This window comes from Ictalurus furcatus, chromosome 20, assembly GCF_023375685.1.
Source record: "Ictalurus furcatus strain D&B chromosome 20, Billie_1.0, whole genome shotgun sequence".
NCBI lineage: Eukaryota > Metazoa > Chordata > Actinopteri > Siluriformes > Ictaluridae > Ictalurus > Ictalurus furcatus.
The window spans coordinates 11,442,123-11,461,839 of NC_071274.1; the positions used below are offsets into that span (position 1 = coordinate 11,442,123).

The 19,717-nt window shown below is 38.8% G+C and overlaps 1 protein-coding gene across 7 annotated transcripts in view; it reads left to right on the forward strand.

Annotated features, from left to right (window-relative positions):
* The window catches only part of capn10 (calpain 10), a 46,406-nt gene that overhangs the window by 14,512 nt on the left and 12,177 nt on the right, over positions 1–19,717 (forward strand). For 6 of the 7 annotated variants that reach the window (XM_053650944.1, XM_053650941.1, XM_053650943.1 and 3 more), the window contains 4 exons: positions 13,296–13,437; positions 13,938–14,104; positions 17,450–17,703; positions 17,949–18,151. In XM_053650944.1, coding sequence (XP_053506919.1) covers positions 13,296–13,437; positions 13,938–14,104; positions 17,450–17,703; positions 17,949–18,151 — 766 coding nt within the window. The remainder of the gene's footprint in view (positions 1–13,295; positions 13,438–13,937; positions 14,105–17,449; positions 17,704–17,948; positions 18,152–19,717) is intronic. The other variant, XM_053650947.1, reaches the window with a different exon arrangement.

Consider the following 19,717-nt stretch of genomic DNA (forward strand, 5'->3'; position numbering starts at 1 on the left):
ATACACCTAATTCAGAGACTACAGCATCAAGCTCTCTTAGTTTTTTTTGGTGAGTGATTATACAAACAAGTATAACTTAAGGAAAGCTGTGAAATAGTTGGTCTCTGTGCAGTGTTTTACTGTATTTGATACAAACTCCAACCTATGGTTTAGACAATGCCAGCCAATGAGGCCTGGGAACATAATTTTCAGTTTTGAGTAAACTCCATTTTTTCCCCTATCATTACAGAGGCTCAGTCTGACCAGGCATACTTTAAGAAAAGTATCATCAAGACCATGTTTCCGCAGGCAGTTGATTAGTGTACTAGTGATTCCGTCTGCAGTCTCTGGCTCAGGAAAATCTAAGAAGAAGGTCAATGGCTCTAAGCTATTAACTGATGTTCTGAGGTACACAATTAGACAAGATTTCTTGTCTAATGAGGTGCTTTCATGCACAATAACAGTCAGCTTTGCTGGGGTCACCCTGATGCTTGCTAATAATGCTTGCCTCATCTCTTTGGCTATAAAATTCACATTGTCTGTACAAGTGACATTTGAGTGAAGAACACGTCCAACATTCACACCATTTTTTCATCTGAAGGTCTATTAATCCTGGATAATCAGAGTAAGGCTGGTTATCTTTTGCAATATAGTGTGCTGTTCTGAAGATGCTGAAACTAAAATATCACTTTGTTTTCAGAAAACTTGATTCTAGAGCTTTCTAACATTGTTTTTTCACAATGTCTTCTGATAATTTGTGACTGTGTGACAAACTATGCTCATAATTTTTTTTTTCCTCAATGATTTCTTTTGTTTTTCACTTGTGTCGCCATATGGGTGACATTTTTGCCATTCAGTAGAAAATGTTTTTCCCCATTCTCAGTGCCACAAGTGACCCTGCTTCATAACATGTTTTACATCCCATTTTTAATTTTTAAGTTGTGAGAAATGGATACGTCTTGGTGAAATAATCATATTGATTGGTGTTCCAACAGTCTGGCAAGTCCTCCCTAACTCCTCCTACACTGATTCCTTTTCCTGCTCCTCTCTTCTGTCCCTCTCTCCTGTCCAATGTCTGGCACTTCCTTCTCCTGTTCACTCTCCTCCTCTCCTCTCTCCTGTCCACTCTCCTCCTCTCCTCTCTCCTGTCCAATGTCTGGCGCTTCCTTCTCCTGTCCATTCTCCTCCTCTCCTCTCTCCTGTCCACTCTTCTCCTCTCCTCTCTCTTGCCCACTCTCCTCCTCTCCTCACTCCTGTTCAAACTCCTCTGCTGCTCCCTCATGCCCTGTTCTGCTCGACTCTGCATCTAAATTATTTAAACAGATTGAAAATACGCTGAAGAACAACAAACCAGAATTATCTCTCAATATTTAATATCTCAAGAAAAACACTCAATATTGACAACATTGTTTATAAAATGTATGTCACGTAATATTAGCTTAAACTTGGCCTATGTTTTAATTTGTAACTATTTATTTATGAGTCATATAGACTACCATTGGATAAAGTATACAATAGTGATGATCTTAAAAGGAGGACAAATGAGCGTCCGGCTCAAGGTTGTGCCAGTAGACGGACATGGTATTTTAAAACCGGACTGTCCGGCCTAAAATCGGACAGATGGCCACCCTATTTAGCATTTTTATTTTAAACTGTTAACAAATATTGCTGTATTCAGCCTTGTCATGTTCAGTTCCTTACATGTTATCTCGCATTAAGCAGTAAAAAGCGCCGTGCTGAATTACTGCTTGGGCTCGACTTCTGTGAACAGTAAACCCCACCTTCTTTGATTTGATTGGCCATCTCAAACATTTTGACATTGATGAGCGCTGTTAGACTGCTGCAATGAGCCAGAGCCCACTAAATAGATTAATCATTTTGAGTCATGTTGGCCGCGCGACATTTGCCTGGGCCGACAGAATACGTAAATGTACTATCATTCGTTCTTTATATATTTACATAGCAATGGGCTGGCCGACATTGTCCAGTGGCCAACCGGGAAACTCCTAGTACTCCAGATGGCCAGTCTGCTCCTGACACCATATGATATGAAACGAACTCAAGAACAGTAGGTGTTGTAGGCGCTAGAATATGCTAGTAAGCTAACGTACCTGAGAAAAAATTAAGTGTTCAGAAGTTTGAGATCAGATCATCGGTAGGAAACAAACTTATGACTTATAGTCTTGTATAATACGAGAGCAAAAAACATAAACGAAACCTTACGTACACTTCACACCAAATGATGACAGTTATGACCTTATGACACTTCACGCTTGATGATTATGGCTTACAGCTCATGGAAATAAAAAATCCAGTATTTCAAAATATTAGAATAAACAATTTATAATACAGAAATGTCGACCTTCTGAAAAGTGTGTTAATTTATGCACTCAGTACATGGTTGGGGCTCCTTTTGCATGAATTACTGCATCAATGCAGCGTGGCATGGAGGCAATCAGCCTGTGGCACTGCTGAGGTGTTATGAAAGCCCAGGTTGCTTTGATAGCGGACTTCAGCTCGTCTGTATTGTTGGGTCTGGTATCTCTCATTTTCCTCTTGACAGTTCAGGTCAGGTGAGTTGGCCGGCCAATCAAGCACAGTAATACCATGGTCAGCCAAGTCCTGCTGGAAAAGGAAATCAGCATCTCCTTAAAGCTTGTCAGCAGATGGAAGCATGAAGTGCTCTAAAATCTCCTGCATTGACTCTCGACTTGAAAAAACACAGGGGACCAACACCAGTAGATGACATGGCACCCCAATTCATCACTGACTGTGGAAACATCATAATGGACTTCAAGCAACTTCGCTTCTGTGCCTCTGCACTCTTCCTCCAGACTCTGGGACCTTGATTTCCAAATGAAATGCAAAATTCACTTTCGAGATTAAAGGCTCAGGAAACCTTTGCAGGTGTTTTGAGTTAATTAGCTTATTACAGCTCATCTCAGGTCGACATTTCTATATTATAAATTCTGTATTCTAATATTTTTTTGTGATACTGGATTTTTGATTTCCATGAGCTGTAAGCCATAATCATCAAGATTAAAAGAAAAAAAGGCTTGAAATATTTCACTTTATGTATAATGAATCTAGAATATATGAAAGTTCCACTTTTTTTTTTTTATTAAATTACGGGAAAAAATTAACTTTTTCACGATATTCTAAATTTTTTTAGATGCACCTATAATACTGAATAGGACAAGACACATAGTTCCTGTGATGCACTTGCTGAAAATTTTATTCAGTATTGTATATTCACAATACACCACATACAGTGCTTCAAAATGTGTCAGTGAAATTTAGCAACATCTGAACAAACAATTGTTTGGCACATTATAATGATTTAAAAGGAAATCCCCTACCCTGGACAGTATACACATTTGTTTCCCTTAGGCTGTATTAAAGCAGTTAACTATGCTCATACTTTATGACATTATGTTATGTAACACTTTTTTTAACGTAGTCAATTAGGTTTCCAGGCAACCAAAAAGTGAGATTGGGCCCCACATTGAAGCTTTTGCCTGGTGTGCTAGCTAAATAAATTTGTCCACTCCTCTTAATATCCTCCTAAAGACAAGTACCTTTTATTTAACAATTATCTGTGGAGGAAAAAAACCTTTTTTTACTGACACACTAAAGGAGGAGACATCAATAATGCAAGAATTTAGGGTGTTTAAGACTGTTGCACAGCACTGTATCTTATTCACTTAATAGCCAATTAACACTGGGCTTAATATGGGATTTGTTCACCACTGGAGTAAAAGTCTGCAGTGAACAGGCTGCAAACAAGTTCACAAAAGTTGCTATCTAGTGCTACTGCTCTCAACTGCACACTGTTTTAGTTGGGTGCCTTGGGCACTTAAAAAACTGAAACAAGGAACAGCCCAAATAACAGCTCTGTTCCACAGGAACTACCCCAAGGACATAATCTCTCACATCCCATTCAAAGTTTTGAATGCTAAAAAACTTTTCCTATTCAAGCACAATGCAATTGCTTATCTGGTTAGGTTGATCTACATTGTGTGGGTGAAAGGGGAATTTTTCTTTTAAAGTTTTATCACCTGGGGGGCAGAGTAGCTTAGTCGTTCGCATGCTTGCCTCGCACCAGCGGAGTTGGGGGTTCGATTCCTGCTTATGCATTTGAGTTTGTATGTTGTCCCCATGCTTCAGGGGTTTCCTCTGGGTACTCCGGTTTCCTCCCCAGTCCAAAAACATGCCTTTTAGACTGATTGGCATTTCCAAATTGTCTGTAGCATGTGAATATTTGTGCAGTTGTGCTCTGAGATGGATTGGCACTACATCCAGGCTGTCTAATGCCTTGTGCCCTGAGTCCCCTAGGATGGGCTCCAGGCTCTCCGTGACCCTGTGTAGGGTAAGCGGTACAGAAAATGGACGAATGGATAGTTTTATCACCCGTTGTGAATCTTTCTGCCTTTAAGGAAGTACATACTGTGCTTAACACAGTAATGTGATAATGGAAAGAAAACAATTTAAAAGTTAAAGCTGCAAGCAGCGATGAACAGGCTCTTGCACCCAGGTGCATGTTGGGGCTGCTCTGCCAGGGGAACGCCATTCCATTTTTAGCACTTTTTATCACTTGTATTTTGCTAGGAGTGTAACACAATGTAAAACATGTCAGTACAAGTTGCCAGCAGGTGGCGCGATGACTATAAATGAATATAGGCATGTATATATACTCCGGCCAGGATTCGTATCAAACGTGACATTAGGTGGAGATTGAACGTTGTATTTTTGAGTTATAACAACTTCCTGTTTCATGGCGAAACATCGAGCTTTGTGAGACTGCCACACCCACACCATGCAGTGAAAACTCAAAAGCTTTGCAGGCCAGGATTCATATCAAATATGTGAAGTTTGGTACAGATTGAATATTGTATGCTTGAGTTATAACAACTTCCTGTTTAATAGCAGGAATAGCATGCTTTAGCACTTAGCAAAGTGTTGCTAGCATGTTTTAACATGTTTCTAGCGTGTTGCTACCATGTTTAGAATTTGCTGGCATATTTTTATATGTTGCTAGGAATTCATAAGTGTAAAACATGTCATTTCCTGTTACCAGCAGGTGGTGCTATGACTATAACTGAACATTGGCATGTAGATGTCTTCAAGCCAGGATTCATATCAAACGTGAAGTTTTGGGAAAATTAGGCATTGTATGCTTGAGTGATAACAACTTCCTATTTAGCATGCTTTAACACTTAGCTAGCAAGTGTGGCTAGCATGGTGTAACCTGTTTCTAGCATTTGCTAGCATATTTACCACTTGCTGGCATATTTTAATATATTGATAGGAATGCATCACAGTGTAAAACATGTCACTTCTGGTTGCCAGTAGGTGGCGCTATGACTATAACTGAATATCGGCATATAGATGTCTTCAGGCCGGGACTTTTATCAAACTTATGTAGTTTGGTGCAGATTGGACATTGTATGTTTGAGTTATAACAACTTCCTGTTTCATGGTGGAACATCAAACTTTGTGAGACTTCCACGCCCACGCTGTGTAGTGAAAACTCAAAAGCTTCACAATTTAACATTGTCAAGGCCTTTTGATGAGACTGATTGAATATGATGTCAATCCGATGAAATCTTTAGGAGGAATTTGGTAAAGTACGAGGCCTGTTGAGTTTAGGGCATGGGTACAAGAGACTTTTTGTACGTATTGGCACGTTACACATGTACTGAATTTTGTACATGTAGGTGAAATGTAGCGTGAGGTGCACATCGTTGAAATTTTGTAGCTGGCACTATTGAGTCATTTTTCCTCACTCCATTCTAAAATCTGTATCAGATGTAAATGTTCACCATTTTTGAGGTGTGCGCAAAGTTTCATGAGTTTTTGAGCATGATTAGACCTCAAAATTGTGATTTGTTTCATATCGAAAATTGTCAGGCCGCCACAGACACGCCCTTTAATGAAAACTCAAAAGCTTAGCAATTTAGCATCGCGAACGCTTTTAGATTACACTGACTGAATATGATGTTGAGCGGATGAAATCTCTAGGAGGAGTTCGTTAAAATCGTGGCCTGGAAATGGCTGTTGCCAGTAGGTGGCGCTATGACTATAACTGAATATTGGCATGTAGATGTCCAGGCCCTGACTGTTATCAAAGTGATGTTTGGAGCAGATTGGAAATTGTATGTACGAGTTATAAAAACTTGTTTCATGGTGAAACATTGAAATTTGTGAGACTGCCACGCCCACGGCGTGGAGCCAAAACTCAAAAGCATCACAATTTAACATTGCTAAGGCCTTTAGATTAGACTGACGAATATTATGTCAATCCGATGAAATCTCTAGGAGGAGTTCATTAAAGTACGAGGCCTGGAAATGGCAAAAACATAGCAAAAATTTAAGAAAAAAATCACAATGGCTGACTTCCTGTTGAGGTTAGGGCATGGATTCAAGAGACTTTTTTGTAAGTATTGGCATGTTACACATGCGAACCGAATTTCATACTTGTACAGTATCTCACAAAAGTGAGTACACCCCTCACATTTTTGTAAATATTTGATTATATCTTTTCATGTGACATCACTGAAGAAATTACACTTTGCTACAATGTAAAGTAGTTAGTGTACAGATTGTGTAACAGTGTAAATTTGCTGTCCCCTCAAAATAACTCAACACACAGCCATTAGTGTCTAAACCACTGGCAACAAAAGTGAGTACACCCCTAAGTTAAAATGTCCAAATTGGGCCCATAGTGTCAATATTTTGTGTGGCCACCGTTATTTTCCAGCACTGCCTTAACCCTCTTGGGCATGGAGTTCACCAGAGCTTCACAGGTTACCACTGGAGTCCTCTTCCACTCCTCTATGATGACATCCCGGAGCTGATGGATGTTAGAGACCTTGTGCTCCTCCACCTTCCGTTTGAGGATGCCCCACAGATGCTCAATAGGGTTTAGGTCTGGACACATGCTTGGCCAGTCCATCACCTTCACCCTGAGCTTCTTTAGCAAGGCAGTGGTCATCTTGGAGGTGTGTTTAGGGTCGTTATCATGCTGGAATACTGCCCTGCGGCCCAGTCTCTGCTTCAGTATGTCATAGTACATGTAGGCATTGATGGTTCCCTCAATGAACTGTGCCGGCAGCACTCATGCAGCCCCAGACCATGACACTCCCACCACCATGCTTGACTGTAGGCAAGACACACTTGTCTTTGTACTCCTCACCTGGTTGCCACCACACATGCTTGACTCCATCTTAACCAAATAAGTTTATCATGGTCTCATCAGACCCCAGGACATGGTTCCAGTAATCCATGTCCTTAGTCTGCTTGTCCTCAGCAAACTGTTTGCGGGCTTTCTTGTGCATTTATCTTTAGAAGAAGCTTCCTTCTGGGACGACAACCATGCAGACCAATTTGATGCAGTGTGCGGCGTATGGTCTGAGCACTGACAGGCTGACCCCCCACCCCTTCAACCTCTGCAGCAATGCTGGCAGCACTCATACATCTATTTCCCCAAAGACAACCTCTGGATATGACGCTGAGCAGGTGCACTCAACTTCTTTGGTCGACCATGGCGAGGCCTGTTCTGAGTGGAACCTGTCCTGTTAAACCGCTGTGTGGTCTTGGCCACCGTGCTGCAGCTCAGTGTCAGGGTCCTGGCAATCTTCTTATAGCCTAGGCCATCTTTATGTAAAGCAACAATTCTTTTTTTCAGATCCTCAGAGAGTTCTTTGCCATGAGGTGCCATGTTGAACTTTGAGTGACCAGTATGAGGGAGTGTGAGAGTGATGACACCAAATTTAACACACCTGCTCCCCATTCACACCTGAGACCTTGTAACACTAACAAGTCACATGACACCACGGAGGGAAAATGGCAAATGGGCCCAATTTGGACATTTTCACTTAGGGGTGTACTCATTTTTGTTGCCAGCGGTTTAGACATTAATGGCTGTGTGTTGAGTTATTTTGAGGGGACAGCAAATTTACACTGTTATACAAGCTGTACACTCACTACTTTACATTGTAGCAAAGTGTCATTTCTTCAGTGTTGTCACATGAAAAGATATAATCAAATATTTACAAAAATGTGAGGGGTGTACTCACTTTTGGGTGATACTGTAGGTGAAACGTAGCGTGAGGCGCACATTGTTGAAATTTAGCAGGTTGCGCGATTGAGCCATTTTGCCACACTGAATTCTGGAACCCCTAGCAGATGTAAATTTTCCCCAGTTCTGACAGATGTGGAAAGTTTCGTGAGTTTTCGGGCACATTTAGGTTCTCAAAAATGCGATTCATTCTAGAAAAGAAGAAGAAGAAGAAGAAATGGAACAGATCCAATAGGGCCTCACTTCATCTGTGCTCAGGCCATAATAATAATAATAATAATAACGAGGGGTCCCCCTTGTAGGGCCCTTGCATGTCATAGCCACAGCAAACTAGCAAATGTATGTCTCGGTTTTAAAGCGTGTCACTAATCTTGATTTGTGTAGACAGATGAGTGAGTGATTATTATACTAGGGTTGTGTATTTCAAACTACACTAAAATTTATGTAAAACTTACAACAGTAATTTAGGTCTTACTGTATAATGTTTTACAGTACATTCCATATAATATAACTATGACTTATAGTTGCCATGTTGGTGTAATCAGGAAGGGCCCATTGGTAACAATGCACAATTTGAAGCTGATCAGATGACCAAGATATACTCAATATATATATACAGTGTTTGCTGACTGCAGCTGAAAAAGGGGCATACCAAAAATGCATATTTTATAGGGGGCAAAATAAAGCCCATTTGATTGTGTCACAAAATTACCACTTCCTATTTGGCATGCCATCATTCATTGCCATAGCAACCCCATAATGACACATCAACAGACCGTATTCAGATGAATATTGCATGTTAATTTGTAGAGTTTGGTGACTACTTTTCAGGCAAATCACATAAACTCTCTGGTACCCCAGATAAACCTTAAAGACATCCATATAAACTGCTTCAAAGTGTAGCATAACTATTTCAGCTATAACTTATAGTTGGCATGTTTGTGCAATCAGGAATGGCCCATTGGAAACCATGCACAAAGCTGATGAAACAAACCAGGATATACCCACTTCCTAACGGGCCTGATGGGCCTTAAGCACAAAGTTGTCCGGCTTGATGTAATCTATATATTACAGAGGTGACTGTAGTTAAAAAGTGATGTGCTACAGAGCATCCAAAAACTGCATATTTTGAAGGGGGCAAAACAGAGACCGCCCCCCCTCCACAAACCCGCATGTGAACTATTACCTAGGTGTAATGGTTAACAACACTGATGTTTGTGCCAAATGTCAAGTAAATTTAAGCACTCCAAGTGCCTCAAAACACACCTAATATATAAAGAAAGGAATAATAACATTCAATTGGTTGCCATGGCGACATTATAAAAGATACCAATAAATCCTTACCAATTTCACATCACCATTGTCTTGACACTATTCTAGACAGGTTTGATCAACTTCAGGTAAAAATGGGAGTGCTGTTACAAAGTATGTAAAAAGGGCCACACTTCCTGCTGCCAGTTAGTGGCACTATGACCATGCCCTGCAATAGTCACATCCATGTGATCAGCCCACAAGAACAAATAAAAATCAAAATTTTTATTTAAATCACAAAATGCAAACCAAAGATATGAGCTTTTCCTGTATCTCATTTTTATGCAATAAGTTTATCTTCTCACCATGGCAACACTTCACAATTTACAATTTACAACAACCTTCACAATTTAGCATCTTCAATGTCTTGGCATGATGTTGGCCATGTTTGGTGCCTGTCACATAAATCTGTCACAAAAATGTCAAAATCCAGGGCATGCATTTTTTCAAACAAACCAAAATGGCCGACTTGCTGTAGGGCAGAGCTAATACAAGCCAATGGAAAAAAAATGTCTGTCATGGTGAGAACAATGTCCCCACCAAAACTTGTGATAATCGGACAAACTGTGGCAACCACGGTGATAAACTTATTCGGAAATGTTAGGGGGTGCTATGGAGTCCACTGGCCACACCCAGGACAAATGACAAAAGAATGATAGACTATTGACAATCTTTGATGGGTGTACCAAGTTTCAAGAGCATTCGAGTATTCCAAAGGCATGAAATATGCATTTGCAAACTAGGGGCTGCTGTGGAGCAGATGAGGCATTTGTATGCCAAATTGCGATAACAAATCAAAAGCTATCCTAAGATAAATGTATGTGTAAACTTTCATAAGTTTTTAGCCATCGTAAGCCCCTAAAAATACCGTGGGATAATGCCAAAAAATGTCCTATATTCCATCCAACATGGTGACTTCCTGTTGGGTGGAGTCAAAACTTTGTCTTCCATGATGATATCAGTAACCATACCAAATCTTGTGCACCTCTGAGCAACTTCATCCCTACCATTGACTGCGTTGGGTGATGCTGTAGAGCTCCTCGACCACACCCAAGCCTAAACACTACATAAGTTTTTGATTTTACGCAGGTCTGATGCTTGTGCTAAACTTCATGAGTTATCATGTATGACAAATACCTAAAAATTAAAATGGGTGAATGTGTTAAAAATAAAAATAATAATATAGCTGCAAGCAGCGATGATGGGCCCAAGCCCGGGCGCCACTGCCACCCCGGTGGCTTTAGGGCAATTGTGCATGGCGGGTAATGTGCATTTAAAGTGGGTAAATGTAAAAGAACTATGTCACAATTGTTTGAATACGCCACATTTACTGCAGCCAGCTGGTGCCACTATGACCACGAGCCACAACAGCTCATTAAATTTCAGATAAATTTCATGTAATAGGCTGTCATAGGTCGATATCTAATGAGTTTGAAGTTATCATTTGCAGCTCAAAATTTTTTAAGTCTAGAAATCTATTATTTATCTCGAGGTCTTTTTTAAAAATATTTTTAACCTAACTGTTAAACTAATTATTTAAAACTATATTGTCAGTGCCCTACAAATGAATTGGTTCTATGCCTTTATTTTGTTATTCAAAGTTATAGAAAAAGACAAGAGATTTTTTTTTATCCTTTAATGCTGTGATTTCAAAGCAATTTGAAAAGTTATACACTTCCTGCTGCCTGTTGGTGGCACTATGACTTTGACTCACAGTAGTTGCATCCATGTGGTCGGCCTCCTTCAACGAACATAAAGCTGAAGTTTTATCCAAATCAGTCAAGGTATGCAAAAGTTATAACACACTTCCTGTTTCCCTTTTCTCACCATAAATTCGTTTCAATGCCACGGTCAAACCGTTCGAGATATCAAAACGTTTGGTGGCGATTGGAGGAATTCCCTAGGATGAGTATATCAAATTCCAGAGCATGCGTTTTTCAAACAACCCTAAATAGCTGACTTCCTGTTGGACGGATGACAATTGTCTACTGAGTTTCATACATATACATAGGTGCTATTATGTATCCAAGATTTCAGATTGTGTTCAAGGGGGCGCTGTAGAGCCCCCCTGCCATGCCCATGTTCCAGTTTTGGCTGGCCCTAATGACCGCGGATTCTGATTGTAAATTTTCAAGAGGTTTTGAGCATGTTAAGAGCCCCAAAAGCCCCCGAAACATTGAAGAAAAATAATAAGAATAATCCTAAGGAAAACAATAGGGCCTTCGCCCTTTCAGGGCTTGGGCCCTAAATAATAATTGTGAAAAAACATTCCAAAAACAATAGGGCTTTAGCACCTCCGGTGCTCAGACCCTAATAATAATAAATGGAGCAGATCCAATAGGGCCTCACACGTCGGGTCCTAATGACACATCACAAATTGTTTTACTAATTCTGCACTTATATAGTGAATAGAAAATTAACACACCCCCTTTAAAATTGTTACATTTTGTTGAGTAAACATCATTGATTTAAATGGGACTTGTTTCCCTGATTCAAACAACACAGCATACCACATGAATGCAATTCTTTTTTTTTTTTAATTTGGAAAAAAGGAGAGTGTTTAATTGACGGAACTGAAATTTCCTTATTTTTTAGTATACCCTCACCCCAGCCCCCATAGTCAATACTTGGTAGAGGCACCTTTGGCAGCAACTGCAGCTACAGTACAGCTACCAGTCTTTTTGGTTAGCTCTTCAAAAGGTTGCCACATCTTGATTCAGAGATCCCCCCGCCACTCCTCTTTGCAGAAATGTTCATGCTAGGAGAGGTTAGTTGGTTTTCGCTGATGGACAGCAACATTCAAGTCATACCATAGATTTCATGTCAGGGCTTTGATTAGGCCACTCCACAGCATCCACCTTGCTCCTGCATTCATGCCAGAAAGTTCTACTTTGGTTTCATGTGCCCACAAAACTTTCTGCGAGTTTGTTGCAGGATTCTTCAGGTGCCTGTGCAAACTTCAAACTCGACATCAGATGGACATTTTTGAGAAATTGCTTTCTTCTTGCCACCCTCCCTTGTGGGCCAGATGTGTGCAATATCTTTGATAATTTTGTATTATGCACATGTTTTCCTCTGTTGGTCATAAATCCCTGTAGATCTTTCAGAGTTGGCATTGGGTTCCTGGTGGTCTCTCTGACCAAGTGTATTCTCTCCCGGTCATCTAGTTTCTATGGACACCCAGATTTTTGTGGTGCTGTGCACTTTCCAATTCTTAATGAATGACTTAACTGTGCTCTTAACTATATATTGAAAGCCATGGAAATCTTTTTATAATCCTGTTAACTGCTACGATTTCACAGAGGTGTGGGGAAATTTAACTGACTATGTGACCTTGAAGGCAAGGTTTTTCCTGAGATTGTTTAAGGGATGTTATAGTAAAGGGGATGTATAATAATCAAATCAAGATATTGTAGTGGTTAATTTTTAAATAATTTTAGGAGTGTTTTTATTGTTAGCTTTTTACTTTAAGTGTTGTGTGTAGATTAGCAAAAAAAATTATTTAGTCTAATTTAATTTCAGTTTATTGGTCAACTGAATGTCAAAAATGTTAAAGGGGGTGTATTAATTTTCAATACACTGTATATCAATATTATATGTACAGTATTGTTATGGTCATTGAACTTAAACCTGAAGTGGGTGATCTTCATTTTACCTTTTTGTTATGAATATCATATATCTATCATATCATTATGTATACTGATTATTGAAATATAGCATAGTATTATACATTTGACATTATAATATATAATGATACAGCATATTGTCATACTTTATGTACAGTACTGCAGTGCTGTAGGTTGTAGTTTGTACTTTAGTATTTTGGAATTTTGTTTAGTATTTTAGTATCTGTGTAGGTTATTCATAATATGTATAAGTTTTTCAGTAGCTCCAGCTACAGTGTGTTTTCTCTGTCTTTCTGTAGGTGCCTCGGAGCAGGGTCAGTTTCACGCTCTGAATGTAATGGAATGGAAAGATGTGAAAACAAGTGCTGGAGCACAAGTGCAGCTGCTACAGATACGAAACCCATGGGGCAGGAGGTGCTGGGAAGGAGCCTGGACTGAGAGGTGGGTGCGTTATTTTCCAGATTATGTGACATTATTTTTTGCAATCATTGCTCTGTCTTATAATTTGAAGTTGTAAATTTTGCATTAGCCTAATTGCAATATGCAGGTAGCAGTGAGAGTTTGCTGCCAAGACACCAAATAAAATTGCATTCTATTATCACAGTTGTTGTCATACAGAACAATAACACGACTATTAACATTACAATAACATAACTTTGAAAGCTCCATTAGGGAACATGATTTAAACCATGTTGTTTAATTTGAGCCACAGTCAATTAACTCTAACAGTATTAAAGTTTAAACAATAGAAGTTAAAATTGATTCAGCTTAATGGCTTAAGGACAGCAGTACAATAATTTGAAACTCATCTCTGAGTAACAAAATAATAATGGCTATTGTAATGCAGACGTGCAGACATACATGAAATATAACACAACCTCCTTCATTCTCTCCCCATTCCGTCTCTCTGTCTCCTTTTCACACATACACACATGCTTTAGAGGATCAGGGTGGACTTTGCTGGACCCCTCGTGCTCTGCAGATCTGTTGGGCCACACAAAGGAGGGAGAATTCTGGGTAGATGAGATGGAATTCCGGCAGAAATTTGATGAAGTCACTGTAGGATATCCAATCAGTGAGGATCATTGTCTTCAGAGCATTTACACGGGTACCCATATGTTTGATTCTTGTGTTCTGTTCACCACTTAGCAACAGACATCCTACTGACTGACTTTGGGATTTTTCATCAATACCAATTTTGCTCTATTTATAGCAATATAAACAATATTTATTAAAAAATAGAGCTATAACCAATGTACCCACACTGCCTGTTAGGTTTTGTATTGATTACAAAGCACTGTTTCTGATGTTCAGAGCTTTAAACTGTTTCTTTTTGGCATAGCTTTCTTGTGTCTCGAAGGAGTATAACCCATCCTGAGCACTTTGTTTGCTGTGGCACGCCTTCTGTTAATCCCAAGGATCACTTGCATCTCAAATAGTGGAGGATTTTCCTTATATTACTCCTAAACTCTTGAATAGTGATACAGAACATTAGAAATGTGGGATGTTTGTATGTTTTTAAAATCCTACTTTTTAACCTGGGCTATTAATTGTTCATGAGTCTGCAACTATAAACTTTTTAATGACTTTTGAATATTTAATTCAGAAAGTAATTCAGCAGTAAAGTTTTAATTATCTGAAAGCCTCTTCTGCACATGAAATAAAGAGCTTAACACATTTAAAGTGTACGTAACCATCTTGTTAAAACAATTCTTTAACAAACAAAAATTACCATTGACAAATGATAATCATGCCTAGACCAAAATGCTTACTTACAGTGGTGCTTGAAAGTTTGTAAACCCTTTAGATATTTCTACATTTCTGTATAATGACCTAAACCATTATCAGATTTTCACAAATCCTAAAAGTAGATAAAGAGAACCCAATTAATTTCAGGTAATTAAGGTCAGGTCTTTGACTTGGTCATTCCAAAACATTAACTTTATTCTTCTTTAACCATTCTTTGGTAGAACGACGTGTGTGCTTAGGGTTGTTGTCTTGTTACATGACCCACTTTCTCTTGAGATTCAGTTCATGGACAGATGCTCTGACATTTTCCTGTAGAATTCGCTGGTATAATTCAGAATTCCTTTGTTCCATCAATGATAGCAAACTGTCCAGGCCCAGATGCAGCAAAGCAGACCCAAACCATGATACTACCACCACCATATTTCACAGATGGGATAAAGTTCTTATACTGGAATGCAGTGTTTTCCTTTCTCCAAACATTGCAGTGTTTTTCTTTCTCCACAAAACATTTTTCCAATAGCCTTCTGGCTTGTCCACATGCTCTTTTAACTGCAGAAGGGCAGCAACGTTCTTTTTGGAGAGCAGTTTTTACAACCCTGCCACGCAACCCTGCCATGCACACCATTGTTATTCAGTGTTCTCCTGATGGTGGATTCATTAACATTAATATTAGCTAATGTGAGAGAGGCCTTAAGTTTCTTAGAAGTTACCCTGGGTTCCATTGTGACCTTGCGGACTATTACCTGTCTTGCTCTTGGGGTGATCTTTGTTGGTCGACCACTCCTGGGGAGGGTAACAATAGTCTTGAATTTCCTCCATTTGTACACAATCTGCCTGACTGTAGATTGGTTGAGTTCAAACTCTTTAGAGATGGTTTTGTAACATTTTCCAGCCTGATGAGCATCAACAACTCTTTTTCTGAGGTCCTGAGAAATCCCCGTTGCTCGTGCCATAAAAAACTTCCACAAACGTGTTGTGAAGATCAGACTTTGACAGATCCCTGTTCTTTAAATAAAACAGGGTGCTCACTTACACCTGATTGTTATCTCATTGATTGAAAACACCTGACTCTAATTAACTGCTAATCCTAGAGGTTCACATACCTTTGCCACTCACAGATATATTGGATTATTTTCCTCAATAAATAAATGACCAAGTATAATATTTTTGTCTAATTTGTTTAATTGGATTCTCTTTATCTACTTTTAGGACTTAATAGTAGGTAAATAGTGTAGGCAATATAGCACAGTGACGCATTATCTGCAACAGACTAGACAAATTTCATCTGTCTCAAGTCACATATTTATATATTATTCTACACAGTTTTTTTTTTTTTTTTACATTTTAGTATTACCACTAACCAATTTTGTATTACACTTTGAAATGTTTGAATTTCAAAAAACCTCTCATGTAGCTTTCAAACTTAAACTATTAGACTGTTTTGCAGACCAGTGTTCTGGATCTTGTAGATTAGTTAAAACTTTTAAATGTAAAGTCATAGTTTTCGACTGAGACACAGATTATGATAACAATCAAGATAAAGGCCGAGGGTGGTAAAGATAAATTAACCGTTCTTGTCCTTGTGTTTAATGTGACTAATGTGTGTTCCACAATCACTGGCTTGAAATTGTTAAACTTAGAAATTGACAATAGGAGACAGGGATGTTTTTGCTCTGATGTGCCATCTGGTGGAACTGGTTTTTAATCTTCCTGATGTTCATAGCGTATGCAGACATCTTTGCATTCAATTTCAGCCTTTACGTAATCCAAAATAGTGGATCAGAACAGTACAGGAAAATTATTGCAATTGCACCTGGCATTAAGACTATTGTTGGTGCCTTAAATTAAATATCTAAAACATAGCAAACATACTTAATTTATGGGGACTACTGTTATCATATTGGGCTTCTTGGCTCTTACAATACAGTTAAACTTTGTTTTTACTAACAACTAGTCAACTTACCTTACAGAGCCTGCACAAGCACTTGTACCAGGATGTTTCTATTATGTTATACTTTTGCACCAGACTAATCCACATTTGCATAAACTTAATGAAAGGTAATGTTTCCCTACATTTTTATGTTTTCATGTGGTTTTGCTGATCATCTTGGTTGTGTTCCATGTTTCAGTTACTTAGCTACAGTAAAGATAATAACTTGAGTGCCATGAGAAAAAAGCTTTTACTGGCCCCATATCACATTTAGAAGGTAGAACACACTGTCTGTTAGTCTATGTAAGTTTAAGGTTTAAAAGTAAAGTAGTAAATTTTTTATTATATACATATTTTTATTAAACAGTTATTGTATTTGTTTAAGTTATCAAATGCTTCTTAAGTATACTTTTCATGATTTTAGTAATTCCATAAATATATTATAAATCATGATATTCATGAACCATGAATGAATTATATTGTTGATTGTATAATTAATGTGCTTTAGCACAAATAATTTTATAAAGATTATAAATTAAGTTTAAAATGATAATTTTAGCCAACAAATATGTCAAATCATATAATGTCTAAGATAGTACCTAAATCTGTTTTTCATTGCAGAGAATCCTAATCTAGATTTAATCTAGGAAGTTCAAGTAACAGGCCTCAATGGATTATAATACATAGTTTCCTCCAATCCTTATGGTCAGCTTTAAAGAAATCATATGGAATGTGGCTTCAACTGCCCTCTTTGTGCCTCCTCACTTGTTACAGGGTCTCTCTTGACTCACACCCAGCAGATAGGCGGCTCCTGGGTCAAAGGCCACTCAGCAGGGGGGTGCCGTAACAATAGTAGCTACAGCAGCAATCCTAAATTCTGGTTAAAGGTTCGAGAAGGAGGAGAGGTGCTCATGTCACTCCTGCAGCATGGACCATGGAGCTCACTGTACAATTCCCAGAAACGAAAATCAGTTGGCAATACTCCTCAGCACCCGTACTATCAGGCCATTGCGCTGCATGTATGGAAGGTTTGTGGAAAAAAATTGTCTAGTGAGTCTTATTTGTTATATTTTATCCTTAATTGGTTTCTTCTGTCTAAGAAATTATATCCATGCCTATCAAACAGTTTCTAGTGTTTCTTTAGTCATATTTCATTCTCACACTTTGGTGCTAGTAGTTCATTTGACCATTTCTCAGACACTCGAGGGTGAGTACAAAGATTTGGAATATGACTAGTCATTGTGTGATTTTATGGTTTATTTTGGTTTCACAGGTGGACAAAAAGCGCTTTAACTTGACAAGGATACTGAACTCGACGCCCTGTGCATCCTCGCACACACACACGTATGAGCGTGAGGTGGTAGTACATGCACACTTAAGTGCTGGGTTCTACCTGCTCGTGCCCAGCACCTTCCTACAGGGAGCACAGGGGCACTTCCTTCTTCGTGTGCATGCTACCTGCCCCACTTACCTCAGGTGTGCATACATTTATTTTATTTTTATTTTAAATTCAATGAATATAAAAAGTCTACACGCCCCTGTTAAAATGGTAGGTTTTTGTGAAGGAAAAAATGAAACCAAGATAAATCATATCAGATCTTTTTCCACCCTCAGTGTTAAATTATAATGTATAAGAATTCAGAAAAAAACAACCAGAAACTTTTTAGAGAAAAAAGGGGAAAATAAAAAACACAATAACCTAGTTGCATTAGTTTACACAAGTGTGAACTAATACTATGTTGTAACACCTTTTGATTTTATTACACCACTCAGTCTTTTTGGGTAAGGGTCTATCAATGTGGCACATCTTGACTTGGCAATATTTTCTCACTCTTTCTTGCAATAGAATTCTAGAGCCAACAAATTGTAAGGGCATCTCCTGTGAACAGCCTGCTTCAGGTCACCCCATAGATTTTCAGTTGGATTCAGATCTGGGCTCTGGCTAGATCATTTGAAAACTTTGATCTTCTTTTGGTTAATCCATTCCTTTGTTGATTTGGATGTATGCTTTGGGGTCACTGTCATGCTGAAAGATGAAAGTCCTTTTCATCTTCAGCTTTCTAGCAAACACCTGAATGTTTTGCATTAAAAGTGACTGGTATTTGTAACTATTGATGATTACTTCCACCTTGATTAAACCCCAGTTTTCTTTGAAGAAAAGCAGCTCTAGAGCATGATGCTGCCTCCACCATGCTGCATTGTGGGTATGGTGTTCTTTTGGTGATGTGCTTTTTTTTGCACCAAACATATCTTTTGAAATTATTTTATTATTATACCTTTTGGAATTGGAATATTATACCTTTTGGACCATAACATTTTGGCACATGGTTTGGGGTGATTTTATTTGAGCTTGTTTTTTGTGAGAAAGGGTTACCACCAAGTCTAGCCACCATAAACCAGACATGAACAATTTTTGTCACATGCAGAGAGTAATCAGTTCTTGTCAGCTATTCCTACAGCTCCTTTAATGTTGCTGTAGTGAATGATTGTCTCTTTTATATTTATATATATATACAGTATCTCACAAAAGTGAGTACACCGCTCACATTTTTGTAAATATTTGATTATAACTTTTAATGTGACAACACTGAAGAAATGACACTTTGCTACAATGTAAAGTAGTGAGTGTACAGCTTGTATAACAGTGTAAATTTGCTGTCCCCTCAAAATAACTCAACACACAGCCATTAATGTCTAAAACGCTGGCAACAAAAGTGAGTACACCCCTAAGTGAGATTGTCCAAATTGGGCCCAAAGTGTCAATATTTTGTGTGGCACCTTTATTTTCCAGCACTGCCTTAACCCTCTTGGGCATGGAGTTCACCAGAGCTTCACAGGTTGCCACTGGAGTCCTCTTCCACTCCTCCATGACGACATCACGGAGCTGGTGGATGTTAGAGACCGTGTGCTCCTCCACCTTCCGTTTGAGGATGCCCCACAGATGCTCAATAGGGTTTAGGTCTGGAGACATGCTTGGCCAGTCCATCACCTTCACCCTCAGCTTCTTTAGCAAGGCAGTGGTCATCTTGGAGGTGTGTTTGG